The sequence below is a fragment of the Eriocheir sinensis genome, chromosome 62 (assembly GCF_024679095.1).
Source record: "Eriocheir sinensis breed Jianghai 21 chromosome 62, ASM2467909v1, whole genome shotgun sequence".
Classification (NCBI taxonomy): Eukaryota; Metazoa; Arthropoda; class Malacostraca; order Decapoda; family Varunidae; genus Eriocheir; species Eriocheir sinensis.
Genome location: NC_066570.1, coordinates 9,596,657 through 9,620,153, shown reverse-complemented (window position 1 = coordinate 9,620,153; position 23,497 = coordinate 9,596,657). Strand labels below are relative to the sequence as shown.

At 42.3% G+C, this 23,497-nt stretch overlaps 1 protein-coding gene across 1 annotated transcript in view; it reads right to left on the bottom strand.

Moving 5' to 3' along the window:
* The window catches only part of LOC126986754 (zinc phosphodiesterase ELAC protein 1-like), a 59,001-nt gene extending 35,904 nt beyond the window's left edge, over nt 1-23,097 (bottom strand). Inside the window, exon 1 of the mRNA XM_050843133.1 lies at nt 22,406-23,097. Within this exon, the coding sequence (XP_050699090.1) occupies nt 22,406-22,777 (372 nt within the window). The 5' untranslated portion in view covers nt 22,778-23,097. The remainder of the gene's footprint in view (nt 1-22,405) is intronic.
* Between the last annotated feature and the right edge of the window lie 400 nt (nt 23,098-23,497).

Genomic DNA, 23,497 nt, shown 5'->3' with positions numbered 1-23,497 from the left:
TGGTGTTTTGTGTCGGGTGGATAACAAAGGGCGAGTTATGTTTGCCTGTGTGCCGCATGTCTCATCACTGCCTGGCTGCTGTGTGGATGTACTACTTGAGTCAAGGTCATCAAACTCATTATCATCATCTTCACTTGGGACAACAGATGAATGTTGCCTACCACATGAAAATAGCTTAGACTCCCTTCTTTTATTCCTCACGCTGGGTGCATACAGCCAGTTAGATGTAGTGGAAGGGGCAGATAAGGTAGAGGCATGTGACGGCCCAGCAGTGGGAGAGGGTGGAGTGTGTGGAGGTGGCGGGAACACACCAAAGTATTCTACCCCAAGTTCATCCTCCTCCTCCTCCATTTGCTGATCAAATACATAAGTCAGGATCAGCATCATTATCATCAATGCTGATATCACTGTTTTGATCAACAATAGATTCTTCAAAAGATAATTGCTCAATAATTTCAGCGCAAGTTAGAGAGCGGAGACGCCTGCCTGCCATCGTAACTCAGAGCCAGAGGCAAGTGACGGGCCCGGGTTGGCGCCAAGGCGGGGCGGCAGAAAGCAGGAGGGAGGGGGTGGGGGTGATGGCTTCCCATGTGTCAAAATGGCAGGAAACTGTGCTGATATATGCTAGACACTTCAAGGAACATAATTAGTGTAGCTAGAGGGAATTTCAAAGGCGTAGGAAACTAGAAAGGGAAGAACGTACTTATACGTGATTGACCACAGATAGTAACCACGGGTTTCACGTACATGTACGTGGTTGACCTTACGGGTTAAAATCACCTTCCCTAATATTAAGTCCCTTATCCCTTGCATGATTCCTAATTACTGAAAACCCTGAGGCCATTATTGGCCTACCTGTTTAATATCACAGCCCCTTGTGCTCAAAGATTCTAAATCTTAGGTTCCTGTGTTCAACCCACATACCCGAGTTGGCATTCAGAAAACAAAACGAGAAACCACCTGAGCACAAGTGGCTGGGCAATCAATCTTTATATCTAAAAAAGGAACCAACTGTGCTAGAATTTATAAAAATAAACCTAAAAGACAATTGTGGGAAATGCTTGTGAAGAAGGGCTAGCAGATTTCTTCAAATTTGGTTACAAGTATTCTTGAAATGGTAATGTTATATACACTTGGCCCTTGATTTAATGGATGAAAAGGGGGGAAGGGTGGTCCATTGCTTGAAAAAGTCCGTTGCTTGAAAATACGGTTTTGACGTTTCTAAAGCTGGTGTCACACAGGACAAATCTACCCAGCCTCCCTTCAAGCTCGGAACATTTTTTTTTTTTTTTTTATGATCCGGGCGGCCAGGCGCATGTGTGCGAGCGGCCCCAGCCGCGCGCCGGGCTTGAGCAGCTGACGGGCGGCTGATGATGGTGGTGGTAATGATGGGTGTCGGCGGCGTGACCCCCACATTGGCGCCACTGGTGCAGTGCTTTCGTCGGGGCCCGTGTGTGTGTGGCTGTGTTTATTGTGGGCCTGGGCTCCTCAATTTTCTAATTCTTGTTTTCCACACGTTGTGCGGGATTTCTTTCTTTCCTTCCATCTCTTCTTTTTCAAATTGTCCACGCGATACCTCTAAGTTCTGCCTGGAGGGCATTCCGCACCACCAAGGTAAAGAGATTCTCTTTACCTTGCGCACCACAACACAACAAGCGCCCCGCCCACCATTGTTTGCGTTCACCATGGCCCAGTTAATTGCTTTTGTGTGTGTGCCCTACCTTCTCCAGGCATTGCTTTGCCTGTGTGTGATGTTTGCGGAGCTTACCATGGCGCCAATGTATATATATATATATATATATATATATATATATATATATATATATATATATATATATATATATATATATATATATATATATATGTATATATATATATATATATATATATATATATATATATATATATATATATATATATATATATATATATATATATATATATATGTCAGATGTACAAGCGTTAATTACTCCATTAGGAATGAATCTTAACACCGGCGTCCTTGGAGCCATGGCAGGTGCTGACCAGAGCCCCGCAATGCCCCGACAATTTTTCTTACGTTAAGTCACTAATTATCGTTTGCAAGAGACGCCACAATGCCCACACATTCACTGTGGATGGGGAAAGGCTTGCCTACACTGGCGTTAGCGTAGATAATGTAATATTGCAGAAAACAAGGAAAAACATTCTCGGGGCGGCGGGGCAAGGTGGGAAGTTTGAGGTAACCCGGAACATTTTTTCGTTTTTACGGCTATAATACATCCTTCCTGCACTCGTTTCATATATCCACACGTGCAGGCGTAAAGGGCTGACGTGGGCATACAGACGTGAGCTTAAGTAGCTCCGTTTATGAGATAAGGATATATATTCTCAGGGCGAGCGGGGCGGGGTGTCGGCGGCGCTGCTGAAATGCAACCCGTAACATTTTTTTTATTATTTTTTTTACAGCTATAACATATCGTCCCTGCACTCGTTTCATATATATACGTATGCGCGGGCGTGGAAGGCTGTCGTGGGCTTACAGGCGTGATCTTAAGTAGCTTCGTTTGTGCCGATGATATATTAACCCTCTTGCACACCTTAAGTTTCAATAAGTTTTCTTTTCCGCGCTCATTTCAAACATCGGGTTTCTCGCCAGTCGAGGCAGATTTTTTTAGCGCGCCGAAAAAATGTTTCTCAGCTACTTTCTTCCCCCAAACCAGCATTTATCATTATACAAAATATATCAATGGCTTTCTTATTTGTTGTAGTTTTTCATGAATCAATAAAGAAATAACAAGAATAATCATAGGACCGTTTATGGACATGAAATAATTTGCACATAAACAATTTTTCTACTTAGGTCATGTTCCCACCTCCATAACTTAAAACTTTGTGGGTCAACTTTTCAAGGCAGATGTATTTATAATAATAGAATTTTATCAGGATTCTTATGGTTCCTTCAAATCTCCCATCGGACAATTAGCACCATGAAATATTTGCGGAGAAGTAAAAATATTGAAAAAAGTCTGTCTTTCATTTGCTTACGTAATTCACAAAATATAATATGCTACTGCCTGTAAAGAGAAAAGAATACAAATTACACCCAATCAAATCAATGTATGTCACTATATAACACTATTATCACTGTTATGCGGTGGGCGGCATGGGCTCGCGCAAGCCCACAGCAGTGAGACGTGCAGATTGACTGCTGAGTGACTGAAAACTGTCTTTGTTTCCTCAACCGCGCTCAAATCTGTGCACGCAGTGAGTGTTGCCAATTCGTTCATTTCAGAGAGGGTGAGGAAACATACCCTCAAAAAAAAATGACGCCATTGGAGTGAATATAGCTATTTAAAAGTAATATTTATGTTCAAATGGACGCCAATGGTGTCCCGGTGCACTTCAGCCCTAAAAAATTTTACACACCATTGGCGTCCCGGTGCGTGAGAGGGTTAAACACGGTAAGCGAAAGCTGGGTTTTCGGGTCCATAGACTTAACCTACACCATAACCGGGTTTTTCCCACATCCGGGTGCCCCCGTGGTTCTATTAACCCGGATACCAGAGGGTTTACTGTATAATTCAAACCTAACCATGTAAATGCACCCTGCCTATACGTATCCGTGACAAAACCATTCACATCATTCTATTCAGTGACAGGGGGAGGCGGTGGCTGAGTGGTAGCGTGCCGGCCTTGCATTCGGAGCGCTGTCCATGATGTGGGTTCGAATCCGCCGCTAACCACCTGGTATTTTTCAGTCACCACTGAGTGGCTTAAGACTACCCACATGCTGTCCTGAAGACGACCCATCAACCCGGACTCTAGAAGAAGCTGTACAGTGCAAGTGAAATCAAGAGCTCCAGGGGGCAGCAAGAGCCAGTAATAATGGCGCCACTAAAAACAATTGCCTGCACCATTACGGGCTCGGGCCGACCATCAGGCCAGACACAATCGTTTTTATTTTTTACGTCTTCACCTGTGGCGCCAGTAGGCTTTCGTAGTAGGGATTGATGGTCGGCCCCAGCCCGTTGTGGCACAGGCAAGTGTTAATACTGACGCCATCTTGCATTGGCTCATGCTGTCCCACGGAGGGAGCTCATCTTTGATTCTAAATAAAATCTAGAGTCTGGGTTGATTAGACAACATGTGGGTAGGGGTGAGCAGGTACCGATACCAGTACCGGTACTAACGGTACCAGCTATAGGGTACGGTAGCAGTACTAGACTGCTCGGTACTGGTACCGATACTGACCAGTCGCTTATGTTGTCTCTCATTTCTTCCTCACACGAGTGAGAGGCTGAGACCGAGCGCCTGAGTGGATATCTCGGAGATATGGATCTCTCTCTCTCTCTCTCTCTCTCTCTCTCTCTCTCTCTCTCTCTCTCTCTCTCTCTCTCTCCTGAATGAAGTGAATATTTATTTTTTCGACAAAAGGATTAGCATGTATAGTTATTATGGATGGACTCAGTCGAACAACAATAACAGTATGTATTAAGGACATAAGAATATAAGGCTATACAAGGCAGCTCCTGTAAGCCTAACCCGACCTTAAATCCATGAATTTATCCAACCTCTTCTTGAATATATCTATGGTATTGGCATTCACTACATGAGTGCCAAGCCTGTTCCACTCATCCACTATATATATATATATATATATATATATATATATATATATATATATATATATATATATATATATATATATATATATATATATATATATATATGCTCTACTGGTAAACTAATTCTTGCCTATGTCTTTGTTGAATCTGAATTTATCTAACTTAAGACCATTGCTACGTGTCCTACCTGACTCGTTTACAACCAAAACCCTATTAACATCCCCTTATTAAAGCCCTTCGTCGATGAATAAACTTTGATCAAGTCTCCTCGTAACCTTCACCTTTCTAGAGAATGTAGATTCAAATACTTCAGCCTATCCTCATACGGCAAGTTTCTCACACATTAATTTTTGTCATCCGCCACTGTAGATATTCTAACATCTTGATATCCATTCTATAGTAGGGTAACCAAAACTAGACTGCATAATCACGATGAAATCTAACTATAGTCTGTTCAGAGCATGAAGGTGGTTCAAGGTGTGGCAGATTCCGGAATCCCCATGAGTGCGGCGCTGCCAGTTCGACGGCCAATTATCAGATTAATACCGTCTCCTTACCTACCCACCCACAACCCACCTGTTTATCTCTCTTTCTCTCCCTCTCGACCTGGGGGAGGGACCTAGGGGGACATCCCGACCACCACCACCACCACAATGTGGTGGTGGTGTTTGGCAGGGGGGGATTTTACGGCGCATTACACATGTGGGGGGGGGGGGGGGGCTAGGGGGGGGCGGTAGGAGGGGCAGTCTAGGGGGGCTTAGTGCCCCCCCCGGTTAGCAGGGGGGTCGAGGTTAGGCTATGTAAAGTTCGGTTACAGTAGTTTAACACATTCCATGCAACCTGACCCACCGGTGGGTCAGATGGTTTATTCCCTTGTTGCGGCCTGACCCACCGGTGGTCATTTTGACGCTAGTTACAATCCTCCTAATAACCTTTTAATTATCCAATATAGGATCCACCTCTTAATATTTTTTGGTATTAAAGATTCTCTTTCTGTTGACCATTAAACCATATCAATTTTACCTTGAATTGAAACTATTATGAAATATGGTAAATTACATTTAACCCCTTCAACACGAGGACGCGTATACTGTGTCCTTGCGTGCCCCGTACCATATCCAAGGACGCGCATACTGCGTCCTGGCTCGCTTTAGCCAATATACGAGTTATTTTATCTCTATATTTATGCTTACATCTAAAAATTATCAATTAATTTATGTTTCTTTATGTGCACCATTTAATTCTGCATGTTTTCATATATAATACATGATGATTATGTAGAGTTTATGGCTGAAAACTTGTTATATTCAATAGCAACATTTGAAATTTGGCGCGCACAGCGATCCTGGATACAGCGCAGGGCGCTGTTTAGGCCCAGCCGAAGTGAGTTTCTTTATGTGCACCATTTTATTCTGCATATTTTCATATATAATACATGATGATTATGTTGAGTTTATGGCTGAAAACTTGTTATATTCAATAGCGACATTTGAAATTTGGCACGCGCAATGACCCCGGATACGGCGTGGGGCGCTGTTTTGGCCCGGCTGTAGTGAAAGGGTTAATTGGAACCATTTATTTTGAAATTTGATGAAAATCTTTTTTGGGGGAAACTTTGACCTTGGGAAAACTTTTTGAGGTCAAGGTCAAGGCCATCATATGGAAGCATTTGTTTTGAAATTTGATGAAATTCTATTTTTTTAAACTTTGACCTTGGGCAAACTTTTCGAGGTCAAGGTCAAAGGCCAAGGCCATGCAAGATGTGTCTTTCCATGAGCTAAAATATGAACCAGATCTGAAGGTTCTACAATGATTAGAACCGAAGTTATGGCCAAAATGACGTTTTGTGCGACCTTGACCTTTGACCTTTGACATCCGGCCATGCATGGTGCATCATATGGAAGCATGTGTTTCGAAATTTGATGAATTTTTTTTTTTTTACTTTGACCTTGGGCGAACTTTTCGAGGTCAAGGTCAAGGCCATGCAAGGTGCATCTTTCCATGAGCTAAAATATGAACCAAGTCTGAAGGTTCTACGATGAGGAGAACCGAAGTTAAGGCCAAAATGACATTTTGTGCGACCTTGACCTTTGACATAAAAAATTTAATGGGTTCTATTCTAGATAGACACGAAGCTTCCCTGAAACATTGGTTGAGATATCTGCAAAATTGTGCACAGGAGACTGTGACCTTGACCTTGACCTTTGACATCAAAAATCTAATGGTTTCTATTCTAGATGGACACGAAGCTTCCCTGAAAAATTGGTTGAGATATCCACGAAATTGTGCACAGGAGACTGCTCACGAACAAACAAACAAATAAATAAATAAATAGTAAATAAATAAACATACCGACCCAACCGAAAGTATACCTTCCTCCAACTTCATTCGCAGAGGTAATAAACAAAAGATGTGCATTTCCATATTTTGAGTTCATTGTTCTCCCTTCGCATATTAGCCATGACATTTCACACTGAAGCAATCCAGGCACATGAATGGACTACCCTCACAGCCAGCACAAAAAGTTGACACTTTCTTTGCTCTTTTTGCTGCAATTTTCCATCCTTTGTTCAATGAGGAGTCATAATTTGAAGATGGACTGTAGAATTCACCACAAGAATCTTCATCACCAGAGCCATATTCTGGAATGACACTCTTCGCCTTCTTCGCAGTAGACAAATTGATGGGTTCCATTACCAGTAAAAGAAATACAAGTAGAATTGGTTAATTTACTGTATTGTAAAGGAGGCGGTGGCTGAGTGGATAGCGTGACGACGACGCATTCAGGACGACGTGAGTTCAATCCCCGCCCAGTGCCACCAAGCTGGGATTTTTCAGCCGCCGCCATGTGGCTTAAAACTACCCACAGGCTGTCCAGAAGATCACCTATCAACCCGGACTCTAGATTCTAGGATTAAATATGAGCTCCGGGAGGGCAGCAATGCAAGATGGCACCACTATAAACACTGGCCTGTGCCACAATGGGCTGGGCCATACCATCAGGACCCTCCAAAACAAGCCCACCGGCACCACAGGCGAAGATGTAAAAAAAAAAAAAAAAAAAAAAAAAAATCAGTTGAACAATTGTAATAGCAAATCATATACAGTAGCTTATATTCATATATATGCACAGAAAAGCCATCTTGATGGCCTGCCCTGAAATGGGTAAGACCGCAACAGATTCATAAAACATTATATTGTTGCGGCCTGCCCCCACGTGGGTCAGGCTTTCTGCTAGGCACAATCACACTCTACAAGCCGCCAGCATAACACCCACCTCTTCTCTGTCCAGTGGCAACTGGCAAATTGGAGATATTCACATTCAAAATCATAGCAACATAGTGGCGGCAGGGTTGCTGCCAGCCGGAAGATATATGTGTTAAATACGCTCCCCCACCAAAAAAACATGATTTTCCGGCATATCATGTATGTGGTGGGGGGCCAGGGGGGCTGCAGGGGGGTTGAGAAAAGCGAAGCCCCCCCCCCCCCCCTTGCTAGAGGTTAGGTTATGTAAAAGTTCGGTTAGAGTAAATTAAATATGCTCCCCCACTAAAAAAAAAGATTTTACGGCGCATCACACATGTGGGGGGAGCCAGGGGGGACACAGCCTCCCCCCCTGGTTAGCAAGGAGGTCAAGGGGAGCAAAGCCCACCCCCGTTGGAGGTTAAGTTATGTAACGTTCGGTTAGAGTACGTAGTTTTAATATGCTACCCACCTAAAAGAACCGATTTCCCCCTTTTTCTCTACTTTTAAGTACTTGAGCCTTCATATTATGGTTGAGGGACATGTATTTCGTTCCTTAACTATAATATGGAGGTGTATTATTGTATTTTGGGGGCACGGAGTCGATCTGCACAATTACCTTCACTTACTGGCAACACAAACCCGTGAAGCAGATTTGAAATGCGGTTAGTCAGGATTCACGTGTTCGAACAGCTCGGGCAGGAGGTTCAAGAGCCTGCATTTGCGCTAGAACCCACAGTACTCTCTAGGGCGCGACGTTGGATGGATCACGGGTAGCTAGTGGTTTTGCTTGTGTCAGTGATAAACAATGAAGAAGCACCATGTTTGGTTCCACGGACTCAACTAGCAGGACAGAAACCTTGCGATGAGGTGACAACCTACTAGAACCAGTGGTAGCGAGAGGGCATGAGTGTGGTGTAGGCGGTTCATGTGGACGCAGCTGGCCGCAAGCGACACGCCAGACCGGTGAGGTGAGCATCGTTTGGTGGGTTCACTATGCTTCTCTCTCTAAACAACCTTGGGCTCCAGTGGGAATGCGTGGTTTCCATATGGGGAACACTAAATTCGTCGCAAACACTTATTGTAGTGGTCGTGGGAGGAAAATCCATAAATGTAGGGAATTTCCCTAGATCTAGGGTATTTTTGGTTAGGTGTTTGGTTAGGAGGGGGGTTGCCCCCCTTGGTTAGGAGGGAGGTTGCCCCCCTCAGTTAGTTAGGTCATAAAGTTCGGTTGGAATAATTAAAATATGCTCCCCCACCAGAACCCCTGATTTCCCACGGGCCCCCAAGATCGTTATAATGTGGGGGAGTCCAGGGGGGGTGCAGCCCCCCTTGGTTAGGAGGGGGGTCGAAGGGGGTGAAGCCCCCCTCATTTAGGTCGTAAAGTTCGGTTGGAATAATATAAATATGCTCCCCCACCAGAACCCCCGATTTCCCACGGGTCCCCCAAGATCGTTGTAATGTGGGGGGGGGGGGGGGGTCCAGGGGCACAGCCCCCCTTGGTTAGGAGGGGGTCGAGGTGGGCGAAGCCCGCCTCAGTTAGTTAGGTCGTAAAGTTCGGTTGGAATAATTTAAATATGCTCCCACACCACAACCTCCTGAATTCTCATGGGTCCCCCAAGATAGTTATAATGTGGGGGGGGTCCAGGGGGGGCGAAGACCCCCTTGGTTAGGAGGGGGTCGAGGGGGGCTCAGTTAGAGGTTAGGTTATGTAAAGTTTGGTTGGGGTAGTTTAAATATATTCGACATTCGGTGTGGGCCATTGGAATACCCAGCACAGGACAGAGTGGGGGGGGCGGCAGTGGGGGTGAAGTAGTAGTTGTAAAGATATACCGTGTTTGGTGTTTCGAAACTGTGGTCCATTTGAGCAGTAAGATTTAGTGTTTGACAGTCAGTTTAAAGACGGCCATGGTGTGCGCTGGTTGTACGGACAACTACTGGGAGTTTATTAAACAATTTTATCTGAACGACAAAGCTGCACTGAACATCTTTTAAGAAGTCATGGTGTCCTTTTTTTAGAAGTACAGTGCCCAGACTGTAAACTTCCCTGTATTTATAGGGAGGAGAGGCAGCAGCAGCAGTAGTGCCACCAAAACCATGAACATCGGGCCAGTGAGGTAATGCCGTTGTTGAGGTTTTCATTTCCTGAACTTGGCGAAAGCAACGATTTTTTCATGTTCTTATCTTTTTCCGGTGATACATGTTGTCAATTGAATGATGTTCTACCTCAATTCCGTCGCAAATCTCTACTTTTTAAGTTGTGCTTATCCCATCATCAATCGTCGCAAATGCATATTATAGGTTGTTGAAAATAATTAATAGAATCATGTAAGTTACTATTCCATCTAGGAAAGTTAGAAATCTTTGGCCAGGGTATTTCAATAACGACTTTCCCAGAAAAACTCACTCTTTTGCTATGTAGCGCTTCATTGGCAATACAGCTCACCTTCAAGTAGCTGCACCTATTTTTGCTAAATGTAGCGAATTGTTGGCAACACTGCTCACCCGTAGTGGATCATTGGCAGCACTGCTTACCTCCCAATAGCTGCTTTCACCGCCACTGCCCAAACAGGGGAGGCAGTGGCTAAGTGGATAGCGTGACGGCACCGTGTTCAGGACGACGCGAGTTCGATCCCCGCCCGGTGCCACAAGCTGGGATTTTTCAGTCACCACCGAGTGGCCTAAGACTACCCACATACTGTCCAGAAGACAACCCACCAACCCCATACTCTAGATTCTAGGATTAAAGATGAGCTCCGGGGGGCAGCATGAGCCAATGCAAGATGGCGTCACTATAAATACTTGCCTGCGCCACAATGGGCTGGGGCCGACCATCAGGCCCCGATACGAAGCAAAAGCCTATCGGTGCAACAGGCGAAGACAAAAAAAAAAAAAAAACGTAATGTTTGCCTTTTCACTGGTGTTAGAATATTCTGTTTTGTCAACATCATTTGAAATGCACATTACTCGATTTCATGCTCACCCAACCAAAAAACCCATGTTCCCACAGGTCCCCCAAGATCGTTGAGGGCAGGGGATAGGCATAACGAATCCCAGCTCATTTGGACCTTGGCTCATTCGGCTCCAGCTGGTTCGGATCAGATTTGGATCTTTTGCCATGGCTGGTTCGGACCATCATGTCAGCTCATTCGGACTTTCAAATCATTGGCTCGAATGCATATATAAATAGACCCACTGCAGCATAGATGTTCAATTGCTTCTCATTCTCCGACCCAGTGACCACAACGTGCACTTAATTCCACCTCCTCCAGTATGAGTGAAAAAAAAAAAGTGTATATTTTGTGAAAAATTTGTGGCAAACCACCACCAAGCTATCGATTGTGACTCCTGTGGTTGCTGGCAACATAGATGTGGAAACACTAGTTTTCTACGGACCATACTTTGCTTGCTCAGCCAAGTATTGTCCGTAGTAAACTGTGTTTGGGCGCAGTGTGTGGACAAATAGTGATGTTGAAGGCTGGCATCACAAACTGAACGCAAGAGCTAAAAGAAACACCTTCCCTTTTACCTGTTGATATCATTGTTATACTCAGATTCTCAGAAGCCATAGATGTACCAAACCAAGTAAAGCTGGTAAAGGAGGTGAAACCAAAACGACAGCAGGTAAAGCAGGTTCAGGGGCACCTCATGAACTTGTGGGATGAATACAGTGAAAAGCAAATAACTACTGGCCACTTGCTAAGAAAATGTGCAGCCATATAAATATATATATATATATATATATATATATATATATATATATATATATATATATATATATATATATATATATATATATATATATATATATATTGGGAGGCGGTGGCTGAGTCACAAAGTAACGGCCTCGTTCAGGAGGACGAGTTCAATCTCGCCTGGTGCCACCAAGCTGGGATTTTTCAGCCGCCGAGTGGCTTAAAACTACTCATGCTGTCCAGAAGACCACCTATCAACCCGGACTCTAGATTCTAGGATCAAAGATGAGCTCTGGGAGAGCAGCATGAGCCAATGCAAGATGGCGCTACTAAACACTCGCCTGCGCCAGAACGGGCTGGGCCATCAGGACCCACCGGAAAGAAGCCTTTGGACCGACCATCAGGATCCACTGAAGAAGCCTACCGCAATAGGCCTAATGTAAAAAATATATATATATATATATATATATATATATATATATATATATATATATATATATATATATATATATATATATATATATATATGCACCAGTGTGAGAGCTGATTTTAAAGACCCTAGACGTGTTTAAGTAGTCTGTATGCACATCAAAGGATGCGGCTCAAGGGGCCCGCTACTCGCCCATCCCACAGAAGCAAAGAGTAGCCAAAAGAGAGGTCAATTTCGGGTGGAAAGGTGTCCTGATACACTCTTCTTGAAAGAGGTCAAATCATACCTGTAGTGTAATGCAGGGAAAACTGAGGAATCAATAACCTGTAATAAGTGATGTGTTGCTTGTGAATCAGGTGGTTATGAACCGCAGGACAGACAGACGAACCAGATGTGGAGCTGGTGGCATAACTACGCCTCAGCCGAAGGTGCCGAATGGTCATCAGTTAGTTTTTTTCACGGAAGAGGGACGAGCAGAATTTTTCACCTGTATTAAGTGAGAGAGAACCAGTTGCTTCGGAACTTCTTCTGAACTGGTGGAACAGGCCAAGTGTATGTTAACTAAACCACTGATAAATGCATTCACTAGCCTGTGGCTAGCCAGCGGGCAGTGGGGGGAGGAGAGAAGCCGACTGTGTAAGCGAGTCTCCCTCACACACCGCCTCAACCTCACCCCACAGGTACATTGAACCCAGCTCCTAGGGACCAAGCCTGATAGTGTGTTATCTTGATGCAATGTTAATGTTACTTATAGGAGTTGAATTGACACACCACCTCGACCTCACCCCACAGGTTCCCTAGCATACTGACTGAGCTGGTACCTCACTTGTTGTATGTCATTATAGAGTAGGTGAACATTCCCTTTTGTGAGGGCTTATGATCACCCCCCTTGGTATCTTAACCCCTTAGGGACGCCCATCCCGCCTGCAGCCAAACGGTGGTTTACCATCACAGGACGCTCGTCCTGCCTGCGGACGGCCCATTTTCTTTAAATTTCCCTCGCTTTCTCAGCGTCCTTGACCACTTCCCTACTCAGATAAACACTCTCTGGCAACCCCCACGCAGTAGACATACAAAAATACGCCTAGCCACACAGTCACACACCCACACCATGATGGAGGTTGGAAGCGAGACCCCACCCTCTCCCCAGCCATCCACTTCCACCGGGGCTCGTCCACATCGCATTGTAAGGAATAGATAAAAAAAAAATTAAACACTAGTGATGATGTTAGGCAAGCCCTTGAGTCACATGGCCGGCTGGGAAACAAGGAGTGGCTGAGGGGCGGGCGGCCTGGAATTTTCCAGTGACCCTTCTGCCTGGTATGTGCTCTGCCCCCCTCCCTTCTCCTTATTCCCACCACCACACCTGACATGACCTGTGTCTTCTATAAACTTTCTCTCCTGTCGTCTGCCTTGTGACAAAGGAAGCCGAGCGCATGTAGGGTAGGAACGTTAGTATGCGATCACTGTGTTAGAGTCCGATCACTTTCAATTTTGGTTGAAAAAAAACTTCTACTGAGAAAACTACAAAAGATATATTATCAGACAGACCACCAATATGTAAAGGAATAAAAGCTAAATATTGTGTGAAAAAATGAAGTAAATGGGATAAATAGTTTAGCTTCTACCATACTCGAAAGGTAAGATACTGTCTGTTTTCTCCCGATTCTTACGGCAACCCGTAAGGAAATAACATTTTTCATAAAATTATAAATGATATATCTTTACGTTTTCTCTTTAATATTATGATGTTATGGTGTTGTGGAATGTTGGAATAACACGAGGAACTTTTGAAATAGTTGTTTAAATAGCACATTGTCCTAGTAAAGAGCAGTGATCGAATACTAAATCAAAAATCCTCTGTGTGTTAGAATCCGATCACGAAATATTATCCTTCCAAAATGCGTCAATCTATGCGACATAACATTATTTTTAAGTTTGCATGTGTTACTGGATTCGTAATTTTCGTAGTTCCTTTACTTTATTATATAGTGTTCTGTGTTAGTATCCGATCAGTGATCGACCACAGTGGTCAATCAGTCGACCACAGTGGTCAATCAGTCGACCACAGTGGTCAATCAGTTGACCACAGTGGTCAATCAGTTGACCACAGTGGTCAATCAGTCGACCACAGTGGTCAATCAGTCGACCACAGTGGTCAATCAGTCGACCACAGTGGTCAATCAGTCGACCACAGTGGTCAATCAGTCGACCACAGTGGTCAATCAGTCGACCATAGTGGTCAATCAGTCGACCACAGTGGTCAATCAGTCGACCATAGTGGTCAATCAGTCGACCATAGTGGTCAATCAGTCGACCATAGTGGTCAATCAGTCGACCATAGTGGTCAATCAGTCGACCATAGTGGTCAATCAGTCGACCATAGTGGTCAATCAGTCGACCACAGTGGTCAATCAGTCGACCACAGTGGTCAATCAGTCGACCATAGTGGTCAATCAGTCGACCATAGTGGTCAATCAGTCGACCATAGTGGTCAATCAGTCGACCATAGTGGTCGACTGATCAACCACAGTGATAGATAACTTAATCACTTTGGTAACTGAATGTTATTTACTAAGACCGTGATTTTTTGCACAAATTTAATGTATTATGAACAAGTTACGTGTGTTGGACTACACAGAAGCCATTGGCGGGTCGTCGGTAGCTTATACGTACCGTACACCACTGCCCACCCCCTGCGGGCCCCCCATCACGCGCGCAGCTCAGTAAGCCATCATCAAGGTCACGGAAGGATGTGCGTGTGACTCGCATCCATCAGTCTGAGCAAGATGGCTACAAGAAAGAAAGCATCGTATTCTGGACGAGCTCGACAGCCAGCTAAGAGAGTTAAATATAGTGAAGAAGAGATAACTGCTATACAAACTGCAATAAATGAGGAAAATTTAAGTGTCCGCCAAGCTTCACAAAGGTTCAATATTCCTTATACAACTCTTCAAAACAAACTTTCTGGCAAGACTGCCTTTGAAACTAAAATGGGACCCAGTGGAATATTAACTAATGCTGAGGAACAAGTCCTAGTTAACTTCATTGAACATTCACAAAAAAGAGCCATTCCTGTGACAAAAGAAAAGCTGCTTGATGCAGTACAAAATATTCTTCAAGACGAAATAAATGCTGGTGTGCAGCGAGAAAGACCTTCCACCTGCCGAAACTTCAGGCCTGGACGTGAATGGTTTCGTCTATTTTGCAAAAGGAATCCCCAAATCACTCTCAGGTATGACTGGCTATATATTTGATAAGTCTATATACCACCCAGTGAAACTTACGCACCATTGCATAGGCTGCACTAACCGAGCACACAGGCTAGGCCTATGCATTTCCCAAATAAAGTGGTCAGGCCTTTAAATAACAACAACAACAACAATAATAATAATAATAATAATAATAATAATAATAATAATAATAATAATAATAATAATAATAATAATAATAATAATAATAATAATAATAATAATGCATCATTAACAATAATAACTACAACAACAATACTAAAAATTATAATAATAATAATAATAATAATAATAATAATAATTAATGATAATAATAATAATAATGCATCATTAACAATAATAACTACAACAACAATACTAAAAATTATAATAATAATAATAAAAATGATAATAATAATAATAATAATAATAATAATAATAATAATAATAATAATAATAATAATAATAAAAATAATAATGCATCATTAACAATAATAACTACAGTAGATCTAGCCTAATGCATTGTGCCCTTCAATGATAATAGCAGCTAGGACATTATTATTAATGGCTATCTCTTTATTAATGTTTGTTTATAAATTTCTTGCTATATTTGTTCCCAGTCTTAGGTAATCCAGTTTTTTTTTTTTACCAATTATTAAAAGGACATTTAAAGTTCCCTTTTCTTCAGCTGAGGAAGTATATACCTGTAGGTATTAAAAAAACATATGTAGCCTTTTCCTCTCATTCTCAAGCTGAATAAAATATACTTAGTACCGGTACTGTTGTTTCATGTCACCAAGAATGAAATGCATTGAAAAATTTTCTAAATGAAGAGGTTTAATCAAAAACTGATTAAGCTCATCTCTTCTTTTAGAACTCCCGAGGCCCTCTCTCAGTCTAGGAAGCGTGTCACCAAATCTAGTATTCTACAGTGGTTTACTTCAGCACGAGAATTCTTTGGTGAAGCTGATGCTGCAGACATTCTTCAGGACCCTACAAGGAATTTCAACTTGGATGAAAGTGGGTTTTCACTGTCTCCTGCAACTGGGCAAGTACTAGCAATTCGGGGATCACAGAATGTTTCAGGTACTACTTCTTCAAAAGCTAAGGAAAACATAACTGTCCTTGCATGTGTGTCAGCAGATGGTCAAGTTCCACCACCAATGATAATATATCCTCGAAAGAGGATCTCAGAGGCCATTATTGAAAATTCACGAGGAGAAGATTTTATCATAGGTAAAAGTGATTCAGGCTACATCATAACTGAGTGCTTCTATGAGTACATGTGTAATGGATTCAATGACTGGCTTGAAGCTAATGATATTAAGAAGCCAGTTGTAGTTTGGACAGACTGGCATGAGACTAGAATTAACTTTCACTTGGCTAAAACTCTTCAGGACTTACAAATAATACTGTATGGGTTGCCCCCAAATTCAACTCACTTTATGCAGCCACTGGACGTCTCAGTATTTGGTCCAATGAAAAAGGCTTGGAGGACTGCAGCTGCAGATTGGCAAGAAAGTCACCCTGATGAAACACTTACCCAGGCTTACTTTGCTACAGTCTTTCTCCCTATGTACAAGAAAGCTTGCAAGAAGGAGAACATTCTTAATGGTTTTCGGAAGTGTGGACTACACCCATTTGATCCTGAGGCTCCTGACTATTCAAAGATCACAACAGAAGCAATGAAAGCTTGTGCTACAGTACTATTTGATGGAATTGACCAAGGTGGTATAGTAGAGAAAGGGACACAGACTGACTTTCATACTCCTGTGCACACTGGTGTGCAAACTGATTCTTCCCAGGAATCTCGATTCCAGCAAGAACTTAAAGAAGCAGAGTGTGTGGAATCTATGTATAATACCATTCAGTCTTCTAAGCACTGCAGAGCAACAGCATGTGATTTGGCCCTGACTGATAAAGTAAAAAGGTTTCTCTTACAAAAAAAAGCTGAAGTTAACTTCAGACTCCCATCAAAAGAGACATTCCTATCACCAAACATGAAGAACAAGCCCAAACAAGGATCAACTATCAGCGCTGCATTTAAGGGCTACAAGTGGTTCCCATCACCACGTAAAACACAAGGTCCTAAGTACAAAAAAACCATTAGAGACAAGACCTTTGCTCTTTCTTCATCAGCTGCAGTACAGTTACTTGAAAAGGAACGCAATGCTAAACAAGCTTTAGAGCTCAAGAAACGCAGTAAGGATTCAAAACTACCCAAGAAAGGCAAGTCTGCTCAGACATCTGAACCAGTGACTGCTTCAACATCAGTGAACACTCTAACTGAGGAAAATGAAGATTCTTCCAGTGATGAATCGCTAGAAGCCAGCATGGTACCGTTGGAAGACAGTGATGATGACTCAATTGGTTTAGAAACTATTGCCACTGAAAATGCACTGCAGTTCATAGATCTTCAACAGCAACCTGAGCAAGGATCGTGGGTTATGGTTAAGTTACCTGTCATTCATTCTACTTTCAAAGGTAGAAAGACTGTTACACATAAAGCTTGTCTTGGTAGAATAGAAAGAGTAGCAGAAGAGGGCCTTGAGGTACACTTTCTTAAGGAATTGGAAGCTAAGAAGGATCACTTTGTTTGGGGCAGTTCTGACGATTTTTTTTTCACAGTGACACCAGATGAAGTTTGTGTTATTCAAAATAAATGTGTAACGGATGTGATTCAGGGTAGAACTGCTACAATTAAGGTTGAAAATGGAGTAGTAGCAGCTGGGAAGAGTTGTCTTGGAATAATATAATTTCATGCTTCAGTGATGTTCAATAGGAATTTTACTTTCATTTTAACTTCCAGAAATTATGTTTGATGAGTAGGCTAACTAATGTGGTTACTTTATTCTTAGGAACATGGTTAGTTCTGCTATTCTTAGGAACATGGTTATTTTAGGTATTCTCAAGAACATGATTCATTTGATTCAAGCTATTTTCAGAAACATGGTTACTGGTACCGGTACTTTAGTTATTCTCAGGAACATGGTTAGCCTACTTAGCCTATTCTGAGGAACAAGGTTAAAATTGCTTAGTTTAGCCATATTATGTATTATCATCATTGCAAGCATATTAAAACATTATTTGCATTCTCATTCATCATGTGTTTTCTTTCTCCCAGAAAAAATTTTTTGATGTATTTCGTCACTAGGCCCCTAAGGGCAAAAGATAAATATAAATTTGAAATAAACTGCATTTTATTTTGATAACTCAATTTATATGTTTGGGTTTTTAATGGCAAGTGATTGGAATTAGCTGGCAAGTGATTGGACTTAGCAGTAATACCATTATCTCCAATCACGTAGCAAATGTATGCATGTATGTAAAATTATGTTCCACAGAAATTTGGCATTGGTCTTAATATAAACATTAATGACTACTGAAGGATTTGAGAGGTAAACAAAATCAGTTTTGTACTAAGTTTGAGTTTAAATCTGTGATCAAAAGAAATACATGGCACTTCCTGATTGGATACTAACGCTCCTACCCTACACGTGACCGCCAGAAATTCGCTCCAACCTCTGACTTCTAGACCTCCTGTAGTTGCGTTTTTTCTTCTTTTTTTCATATTACTATGCATTTCTGTGTTTGATTTGCTCATATCTACAACTTTTGTTCAGTTATTTTTTGTCAGACGAAAAAAAGGTCAATTTTTTCGGTTTTCCTTGATTTCTAGGCGAAGTATGGAAATAATTGAAATTCTGAATATACCATCAGAAAGCACTTGAAAAACTAAAACTTTTGTTAAATGAATTTTTTTTAAATACGCACATGACAATCGTCTTTTTTTTGCGTTCTGGCCATCACAGGCGATTTTTTTTTACTTCCCAAAGGGGTTAACCCCACACGAATACCATACCCCCATGATCATCTTTGTGAACACATATCGGTGGTTGAAGGGAGATATTTTCTTGTATAATTATGCACCATTGAAACTTGATTAGGGTAGTTTTATTAGCTATGGCCAGGACTCTATATACATATATTTTATGAAATTATCTGTGATGAGTGTGCCCTTGTAAGGTGAATAGGAGTGATGAGTGATAATTAGGATTGTTACTTAACTTCAGTAAGCTCACTACAATTACCAACAGAATGATGAATTGTAAATAATATTGTTACTTAACTTCAATAAGCTCGCTACCATTACCAACAGAATGTGAATAAACCTCATAATAACAACTATGAAGCGCACTGGATAGTAAGATAATAAAAAAACAGAGGATCGAAGCTGAAGGCAACACAATAGGCAGGAGGAAATACAGATGAAGGAAGACTGTTCTAGAGTTGACCAGTGAAGGGGATGAAAGAATGGAGATGCTGGTTAACTCTTGCATAAGGGGTTTGGGCAGTATAGGGATGAGCATGAATAGAAATTAAGTCGTGTGCAGCGGGGCCACAGGAGGGGGGGGCATCCAGTTAGCAGGTTCAGAAGAGCAGTCAGCATGAAAATATCGATAGAAGATAGAAAGAGAAGCAACAGGGCGGCAGAATTTAAGAGGTAGAAGGCTGTCAGTAAGAGGAGAGCTGATGAGACGAAGAGACTTAGACTCCACTCTATCCAGAAGAGGATATAATATATATATATATATATATATATATATATATATATATATATATATATATATATATATATATATATATATATACATGGAAATGCTTTCAAAGAAGTCCACCTCCCACTCTGCCACTCCAGCCCCCCCCCTACCACTCAAGACAAGCCTGGGGAACTGTGGGGACCCGGGGTTTGGGGGGGAAGCCAAACTCACTGAAAAAATGGGCTTCCAAAATTTCCCCAAAAAATCTCTAAAGTAAGGAAAATTCCCTACATGTGTTGGGGGGGGGGCCAGGGGGGACGCAGCCCCCCTTGGTTAGGCGGGGGTTAGGAGCAGGACGTAAAATTCGGTTGGAGTAGTTTAAATATGCTCCCCACCAAACAAACAAAAAAAAACGATTTTCCGGCGCACCTTACATGTGGGGTGGTCCAGAGGGGGGCGCAGCCCCCCTTGGTTAGCAGGGGGGCGAGGGGGGCTGTTAGGTTATAAAGTTAGGACTTTCCTTACTTACGAGACTAGGGAATTTTCCTTCATTTAGGGATTTTTCTAGGGAAATTTTGGAAGCCCATTTTTCAGTGATTTTGGCTTCCCCCCCAAACCCTGGCCATCGCCAGAGGAGGCAACGCACTTTCGTAAACATTATCACCTATTTTCACGTAAAAAAAAGTCCTTGAATTGGATTTTCAAAGCGTTTCCATGACTGTTGAAGGTTTGTAGAAAAGTTATATGAAGAGATACTGATGTTTCATAAGGTAGGTATATATATATATATATATATATATATATATATATATATATATATATATATATATATATATATATATATATATATATATATATATATATATATATATATATATATATATATATATATATATATATATATATCTATATATTATATATACATACATAATATATATTTCTCAATGGTGACAGGGGCCGACTGAGCCACCGGTAGTAAGGGCCGAATGAGCCACGAAGTGTCCAAATCAGCCCGAGCCAAATGAGCCAAGGAAAAACATGAACCACGTGAGAAAATCGTTGGTTGGGAGAAACTGTAAATTGACGCTAGAATTTTACCCAACAATCTTATATTATTCGGTAAAATTCCAGTGTATGCCCATACTCCCCCCTCCCCCCCATACAAGCCTGGGGACCTGGTGGGAATGCGGGGTTTCGGGTGGGGGACACGAAATCCATCGCATTCGCGTATTTTTTTAGTGGGGGGGGGGGGATAAAAACTCCCTAGATCTAGGGAAATTCCCTAAATTTAGGGAATTTTCCCTCCCACCACCACCACTAAAATAAGCGTTTGCGACGAATTTAGTGTTTCCCATACGAAAACCACGCACTCAGTGGATCCCCAAGCTTGTTTTGGGAGAGAAGCGTAGTGAACCCACCTAACGATGCTCACCTCACCATCTGGCATGGCACCGGCGGCCATATGTGCTCACATAAACCGCTTGCACCACACTCATGTCCTCTCTCTAGTAGGTTGTCACCTCATCGCAAGGTTTCTGTCCTCCAAGTAGAGTCCGTGACACCAAACACAGTGTATCTTCATTGTTTATCACTGACACAAGTAAAACCACCGGCTAGCCGGGATCCATCCAACACCGCGCCTTTAACATTACTGTGGCTTGTGCAGAAAATGCAGGCTCTCGAACCTCTTGCCCGAGCTGTTCGAACACGTGAATCCTTACTGACCGGATTTTGAATCTGCTTCACGGGCTCGTATTCCCAGTATACAAGGTGGTTGTGGATATTGACTCCACACCTCCAGAATACGATAATACGTCTCCATATATCATATTTAAAAAAAACAAAGTACTTAAAAGTAAAGAAGCCGAATTAATCCCCTTCCCCCAACGATCTTGGGGGACCTGCGTGAACTCGGGGTATTTGGGTAGGGGAGCATATTTAAACTACTCCAACCGAACTTTACGACCTGGTCTCACATGCGTGGGCTAATGGCTAACTAAGCGTACCATTGCTAACCAAGCGTACCATTGGTAATAGTATTAGGTAAAGGTGCGTGTTCTAAAAAAAATAAATAACCACACGTGGTGGACCTGGTCTCACATGCGTGGGCTAATGGCTAACTAAGCGTACCATCGCTAACCGAGCGTTCCATCGGAAATAGTATTATGTAAAGGTGCGTGTTCCAAAAAAATAAATAAATAACCACGCGTGGTGGACCTGGTCTCACCTAGCGTATCATTGCTAACCGGATCGTTGGCAACGCTGCTCATATTGCAATGGTGTTGCCATGTAAACACATCGTCCGTATGTATAATATGCCCTTAAGTACAATATGGAGGCGTAATATCGTATTTTCGAGGTGCGGAGTGATTATTAATAATTACCTTGCGTGGTTTCCGTACGTTGTAAAAAAAAACCCGGAATGTATGAAATTTCCCTACATCTAAGTAATTGTAAGGAATTTCCCTACATCTAGGGTATTTTTCAACCCCTCATAACTCAAAAACTATGCATTTGCGACGCATTTCATGTTTACCACCACATTCCCCGAAGTCTCAATGGCCCCCAAGCCAATTTTGGTTGCGAGGGGTGAGTATGGGCAAACACTAGAATAATACCTATTATTCACTACAATAGGACAGTAAAGCTGCTCACTTACCTTGAATTGAAAATCTAAAAGGCTCTGTGATATTGCCAAAGATGTTGTAATGAACCTGTCGATTCCCTCAGGACCATAAATGTTGACAACTGACGAGGTGTTTCCTTTCTTCATGTTTTCTGCAGGGGGTGTTTGTGATGACTTGGTGCACAGAAGCCCAGGTAAACCAAACAAATGGTCTCCATGAAGATGGGTGATGAAGATGTTAGTGATTCGATTAGTAGTTATAGAAGATCTTTGTAACTGTATCTGTGTCCCCTCACCACAGTCGAAAAGCCAAACACTTCCATCATCAAGTTGAACAGCAGTTGCTGATACTCCTCTTCTTATTGTAGGAGAGCTTGATCCTGTGCCTAGGAAATGGAGCTTCATTTTGTACTTGAATCTCACCGGTCTGGCGTGGCGGTCAGTTCCATCCACATAAACCGCCTACACCACACTCACATCCACTCGCTAGCACCAGTCCTGCCCTCTGTCACTTTCCATAGACTCTACGGGCCTTTGTTTATTCACTGTTTGTTTATCCCACGATTATAAATGTCTCCGGGCAGTGTGTCATCTCATCGCAAGGTTTCTGGAGATTGTGATAACTTCTTCTTGGGTGTTTTATGGGACTAGTTGGTTGTCAGTGTTCTTCTTCTTCGTGGGTGTTTGTTTTTGTTTGCCGCGTTACATCCTGTTGACAACGCTCGCGCCAGTGTTACCAAATCGTCAGGACAAAAATGCGCAAGACGTGCTGTGAAAATCTGCTAACTCTACCCAAAATGTGCTAAATGTAATAATAAATTATGCTAAAATTATGCTGACTCATTTTTAGCTGAACATAATAAACCGAAAGATATATTAAAACAACAGTGCATGTTATTTAACACACTTTAATGGAAACATAATTGATATAACTTAGATAGCCTTTCAATAAAACTCAGATATTGAATTAAAGAAGAGCAGCTTCGCAAACCAGATGATGACAAGGAACTTAAGGCGGCTTTACACCTGGCAATTCCTAGTCGGGTCTGGGTCTGGGAGCCCTTCTCGCGGCAAGCTCTCTGCAGCTGAGCGCGTCCGTCTTGTATTTCCGACTGGCGGCTGAGT